This window comes from Chrysemys picta, unplaced genomic scaffold, assembly GCF_011386835.1.
Source record: "Chrysemys picta bellii isolate R12L10 unplaced genomic scaffold, ASM1138683v2 scaf2526, whole genome shotgun sequence".
Classification (NCBI taxonomy): Eukaryota; Metazoa; Chordata; order Testudines; family Emydidae; genus Chrysemys; species Chrysemys picta.
In genome coordinates this window covers 2,323-8,171 of record NW_027055229.1, presented here as the reverse complement: position 1 = coordinate 8,171, position 5,849 = coordinate 2,323, and the positions used below count along the sequence as shown (strand labels likewise).

At 66.4% G+C, this 5,849-nt stretch overlaps 1 protein-coding gene across 1 annotated transcript; it reads right to left on the bottom strand.

Moving 5' to 3' along the window:
- Window positions 1–234: 234 nt before the first annotated feature.
- LOC135980283 (beta-1,4 N-acetylgalactosaminyltransferase 1-like) lies at window positions 235–5,169 on the bottom strand (the record flags this gene model as incomplete). Its single annotated transcript, XM_065580320.1, has 6 exons — window positions 4,936–5,169; window positions 3,962–4,131; window positions 1,825–2,040; window positions 817–990; window positions 569–675; window positions 235–295 (listed from the first exon to the last, which is right to left on the bottom strand). Coding segments are annotated over exons 3-6 (557 nt in total), but the record flags the coding sequence as incomplete, so codon positions are not given.
- Window positions 5,170–5,849: the final 680 nt, after the last annotated feature.

The window sequence follows — 5,849 nt, the reverse complement described above, 5'->3', positions numbered from 1 at the left end:
CCAGCCACCGCAGCTCACCGCGCGTAACCAGCGCCGGCTGGAAACGGGACAGGGAGCGGGGCCCTGCTGGCCGGGAGCCGGCACGCAGCAGGGCAGCGGCCGGCCTCGCATGCTGCATCTTCGCCCCGCCACCAGCCTTGCACATCCACCCCCGTCGTCAGCCGCTGGCCCCCATGTGCCAGCTTCCACCAGGCAGCGCTGGAGCCTCACCCTGCACCCCCCCCCCCCCCCCACGGTGAGCCCCCTTCATGCCTTACCTTGTACAGTTTACTGCTGGCTGCCTGCAAGCTGAGCCCTGGGGAGGCATGACACGGGATTAGTGAGACCCCAGGAACCTCCCAAATCACTGCCCCAGCGAGCTCAGGTCCTGCCCACTGGTCGTCCCTGGGCAGCAGCGCCCGGGGGCAGGGAATGAGTCAATAGGGGCTGCAGTGTCCGGCCCCAGGCCGTGTGTGCCATCCCTCCACCCAGCCCCTTCGCCCCCATCACCACTGGCTCTATTCCGTCCTGGGAGCAGGGGGTGGGTTGCCCAGAAGTGGGGCTGGCAGGGCAGGCTTGAGACACTCACCGGGGATGAGGATAGTCCGGAGCGGGCGCACCTCCACGCCCTGGGCAGGGTACTCCAGCGGGGAGTTGGCTCTGACGATCAGCAGCTGGTCAGCTGGAGACTGGGTCCTGGGGGGGAAGGAGGGAGTGAGGGGGATAGGCCCAGCTCCGGCCGTGCCCCAGGCAGGAGGGGGCGGGGGCCTCTCTGGCTTTATGACCCAGGCGTGAGGACCCTCCCCAGCCCTTTGCCCCCTCCCCAGCGTGACTCACCGCTGCCGGTAGCTCTGGTACTCCTGTTCCCGGCTGCTGCGGAGCCGCGCCAGCTCCGCGGGGCCGAGGGCGGAGGCGAACTCCAGCGAGTAGAGGTGGCTGAAGAGCTGTTTGGGGAAGGGCAGCTTCCCGCCGGGCGCCACCTCGCACAAGCAGGAGTTCCTGGGCAGCAGCCTGCGGAGACCAGGGACCCGGTCACGCCCGCCTGCCCCTGCCCCGGGCCAATACCTGCCTGCCCCTGCCCCAGGCCAACACCCCTGCCAGCCTGCCCCTGCCCCGGGCCGATACCTGCCTGCCCCTGCCCCGGGCCGATACCTGCCTGCCCCTGCCCCGGGCTGATGCCCCTGCCAGCCTGCCCCTGCCCCGGGCCAATACCTGCCTGCCCCTGCCCCAGGCCGATGCCCCTGCCAGCCTGACCCTGCCCCAGGCCGATACCTGCCTGCCCCTGCCCCAGGCTGATACCCAAGCCCCAGCCTCCCTGCCCTGCCCTAGGCTGATACCCCCGCCCCCGCTCCTGCCCCGGGCCGATACCTGCCTGCCCCTGCCCCAGGCCAATGCCCCTGCCAGCCTGCCCCTGCCCCAGGCCGATGCCCCTGCCCCAGGCTGATACCCAAGCCCCAGCTTCCCTGCCCTGCCCTAGGTTGATACCCCTGCCCCCGCTCCTGCCCCAGACAGATACCCCTGCGCTTGCCCACCTGCCCCTGCCCCAGGCTGATGACCCCATGGAAGGGGTGGGGACCCCAGTGCTGGGAAGAGGGGGGGGAGTCTGGGGACCCTCCCCCCACGAGCAGGCAGGGCTCTGGGGAAGTGTCCACTGGGGAAGGGCTGGGAGCCAGGAAAATCCACTTCCCAAGGCCCATCTCAGGAGCCAGGCTGCAGCCCTACCCGTAGGGGCCAGTCCCGTATCCACCCCAGCCAAGGCCCTGCTGGGGCTTCCCCAGCCCTGGCCACCCCCTCCCGGCCCGCCCCCCACCCATCCCCAGGATGGGGTCGGGCAGAGGTCCTTACTCGACGATCTCCTCCTTGAGCCGGAAGGGGATGTGGGCGAACTTGTTGGAGGGGCCCAGCAAGGGCTCGCCCAGCAGCTGCTCGGGGGCTTGGTCTGGCCGGTTGCGCAGGTCGACTGTGCTGTAGGACTTGGGCAACCAGACGTGCAGGTAGAGCAGGGCTAGGGATGCCGTGACCACCAGCAGCAAACACAGGGACTTCTGCACCAGACGCATCCTGCAGGGGGCAGCGGGGAGGTGAGTGGGGGTGCCCCATGCCGGCCGGGGAGGGGGGATCTGGGCTGGGGGCTCCGGGGGGCCCCAGCCTGGCATGTGGGTTCAGGGACTGCGCCCACTTCCGTCTCCGCTCTGTTTGGCTCCCAGCTCCAACCAGACTTTGCTTCCCGGGTCAGTTCTTGGCCCGGCGCCCCTTTCCTAGCCTGGACCCGCCAGTTGCGGTGGGACGTTGCATCACGTTGACTTAAAGATTAATCTCAACGCCCTGGAGACCCCAGGACCACCTAGGAGGGTTGGCAGTGCTACCTGGGGCGCTGGGCAGCTGCTGGGGGGGGGTTCAGAGGGGGGGCAGGGGGTTCTGGATTCTCACCCTCCCCGCCGCAATGGAGATGGGGGCCCAAGAGGGGAGGGCTCCGAGTGCGTGGAACTTGGGTGGACCTGCTTTCAAAGGGCATCGGGCTGGATCCACGCTGCCAGGGCAAAGGGTAAAATGCTGCTGTGCCAGCCTGCGATACCCACCCCCCGCTACCCCCACAGACCTGCTTCTGCCCCCAGCGGGATCGGCTTCTGGTGCCTCCCCGTTGACGGGGATGGGCCTGGCTCTCAGCCCTGTTCCTCCCCGGGCAGCCGTTTACACTCGTGCAAAGCGGGTGTGAAATCGGCATGGCACCAGTTATGCACAGGGGAGTGGGGGACCAAAGCCGGTGCAAGGCAGCACAGCTTCCAGCCCCCGGGAAAGTGGGGCGGAGCCCACAACCCAGCCTTGGGAGCTCGTGCTGTCTGCCCGAGGGAGCTGGCTCGGCCCTGGCTGGTGCCAGCGGGTGAAGCAGGGTCTTTGCTGCAAGGGGCATGTTTGCCAACAAACAGAGGGCGAGAGGAATGCTGGAAAACTCGTTTAACTGCGGCGCTGCTGGGCCGGCTCTGAGCTGGGTGCCAGGCTGGCAGAGCGGCTCAGCACCCACCGGCCCGCGGGGCTGGCTGCGAGGAAGGGATCCTGCCCTAGGGTGACCAGATGTCCCGATTTTATAGGGACAGTCCCGATATTTGGGGCTTTTTCTTATATAGGGTCCTATGACCCCCCCCCCAACCCCGTCCCGATTTTTCACACTTGCTGTCTGGTCACCCTATCCTGCCCTGTTCTCGAGGTGTGGGGTGGCGGCTGGCCGCTCAGCCCTTCTGAACATCCGCCTCTTCATTCTTCCTGGTCCCTGCGCCCTTTGAAAAACCTCCCACCAGGCATTGCCATTTGGTGGGTTAGGGCAACACCGAGAAGTGCTGACCGAGGTCAGGGCCCCGTTGTGCTGGGCATTGCCCCGACCCCGACTGAGATCATGGCCCCTTTGTGCCGGGCGCTGCCCCGACCGAGATCAGGGCCCCGTTGTGCCGGGCACTGCCCCGACCGAGATCAGGGCCCCATTGTGCCGGGCACTGCCCTGACTGAGATCAGGGCCCCCTTGTGCCGGGCGCTGCCCCGACCCCGACCGAGATCACGGCCCCGTTGTGCCGGGCGCTGCCCCGACCCCGACCGAGATCATGGCCCCGTTGTGCCGGGCGCTGCCCTGACCCCGACCGAGATCACGGCCCCGTTGTGCCGGGCGCTGCCCCGACCCCAACCGAGATCATGGCCCCGTTGTGCCGGGCGTTGCCCCGACCCCGACCGAGATCACGGCCCCGTTGTACCGGGCACTAACCCGACCGAGATCACGGCCCCGTTGTGCCGGGCACTGCTCCCCAGCAACTGCATTGTGTTAACCGGCTCAGAGTCTGCCAGTCTCACTCTTCATTATTCGTATTACCAGGGGGCCACAGACCAGGGCCCCGCTGCGCTAGGGGCTGCACAAAGAACGGAAAGACAGGCCCTGCCTCAGGAAGCTTCCAATCTAATGTGGCGCTCAGAGGGCGGCTCCCGGCGCGGCACTAACCTGGGACGTCCTGGATCCGGGCCCTTTCGGGAGCGGTGGGAGGAGGAGCCGCTTCCTTCCCAAAAGCGCCTTGAAGCACCGTCCTGGGGGGTCGCCAGACAGCTTCAGACCGAGGGAGAAGCAACTCTGTTTACCCAGCACCGGATGAGAGCAACAAACAGGAAGGGGCCCTGTGGAAAACATCACACGGGAGATGCTATTACGTTTAATGTTATCTACACAATGTCACAACAACTTCTCACGCAATCAGGGCCGGCCCTAGCTTTTTTGCCGCCCCGAGCGGCAAAGCAGAAAAAAACCCCCAAAAAGATAAAGCCGCGACCGGCAGCACTTCGGCAGCAGCTCTACCGCCGCTTCGTTCTCCGGCGGCAATTTGGCGGCGGGTCCTTCGCTCCGAGAGGGACTGAGGGACCTGCCGCCGAATTGCCGCCGAAGACCCAGACGTGCCGCCCCTTTCCATTGGCCGCCCCAAGCACCTGCGTCCTTCGCTGGTGCCTGGAGCCGGCCCTGCACCCAGTTCTTTCCTGCTCGCCTCACACAATCCTCGCTCCTACAAATCTCGCGTTATTAGGATTACAGTTAGCTTGACTCTTGCTAACGAACTGTCATGCATTGCAATCCCCTTCCTGTCCGTTCTTTCTCTGCTTCCACACCCAGCATTCCCCGCCGTCCCCAAATTCCTGCTGTCAGGCTACACCCCACTCCGCCTCTGCCCCGAGCGGCCCTGCGTTCCCTGTGGGTGCTGAGAAACCTGCTGCTATCTGCCTGCAGCCCGGTCAGAGGCCACGCACAGCCCCGGGGAGGGGGAACCAAGAATGCAACCCCTCAAACAACCCCAAAGGCATGAACGCTGCCCTCCAATCCGGTCCCCGCTGCCACCCCCGTTGCCAGGATCCCAGGGAATCCCCCTCCCCCCCCCAATGGCGAGATATTCCCACGCGGCCCTGCCGCGAGTCACCAGCGGCTGACTCAACTTCCTTCCTGCCCCCGATTCCAGTCTCCGGGACGTTTTGTGGTCCGCGTGGGTGACGGCTCCACGGCGTTCTCGGGAAGGGCGATGCCAACAGTGGGGCTGCTGAATGCAGGGAGGGCAGGTCTGCGGGAGTTGCCTCCTGGGCTCAGATTCAGTGGGGCACTAGGCGGGTGCAACCCCACCTTTACGTCTATCAAAGGTGTCACAGAGGGTGGGGGGACACACCCCGCCCCCGGAATCCTGCCCCACCGGAAAGCCCAGCGCAAAGGAATGGTCCAAACACCTCAGGCCCCCGGCTCCAGTCCGATAGGGGCAGATATTTCCAGCTGGGGCCCCTGCACCTGCCCAGTGCACCCCACCCCTCATGCTGAGAGCTCTGCCGCAACCCCCGGGGCAGAGACGGATGTGGCCATTGTCTGCACAGAACGTAGGCCCCTCCCTTCTGCCACCCAGCGCCTCAGGGTAGGGCCAGGGTGGGTGGGAGCACACCTGCACCGTGGCTGGTTTCCGGAGCCCATGTGTGCTCAGCTGGGATAAATCAACTGGCACGGTGGGCAGGATCTGACTGGAAACCCAGGGCAGAGGGGCTGGTCCTCCAGGCTGTCCTGCTCTGGAGGTCATGGGCAGGGCAAAAGGCAGGCCCTTCAGCCCTGGGGGTAAGCTGCTCCCCCCTCCGGCAGCCCCTCAGGGCGGGAACCGGGGCCAGGGGCTGCTCCGACGAGAGAGAGGAATGAAAACCCGCTTGTGATTCCCTCTGCCCCCTGCCCCCCGGCGTCCGTCAGCCACGAATCCACGCAAAGCCCGGAGCTGGGCCCAACTGGGGCAAAGTACCCCCCCCCCCCGCTGGCCCACTGAGGTTCTCTGACCCCAAAGCACCCCCCCACTGGCCCACTGAGGTTCTCTGACCCCAAAGCA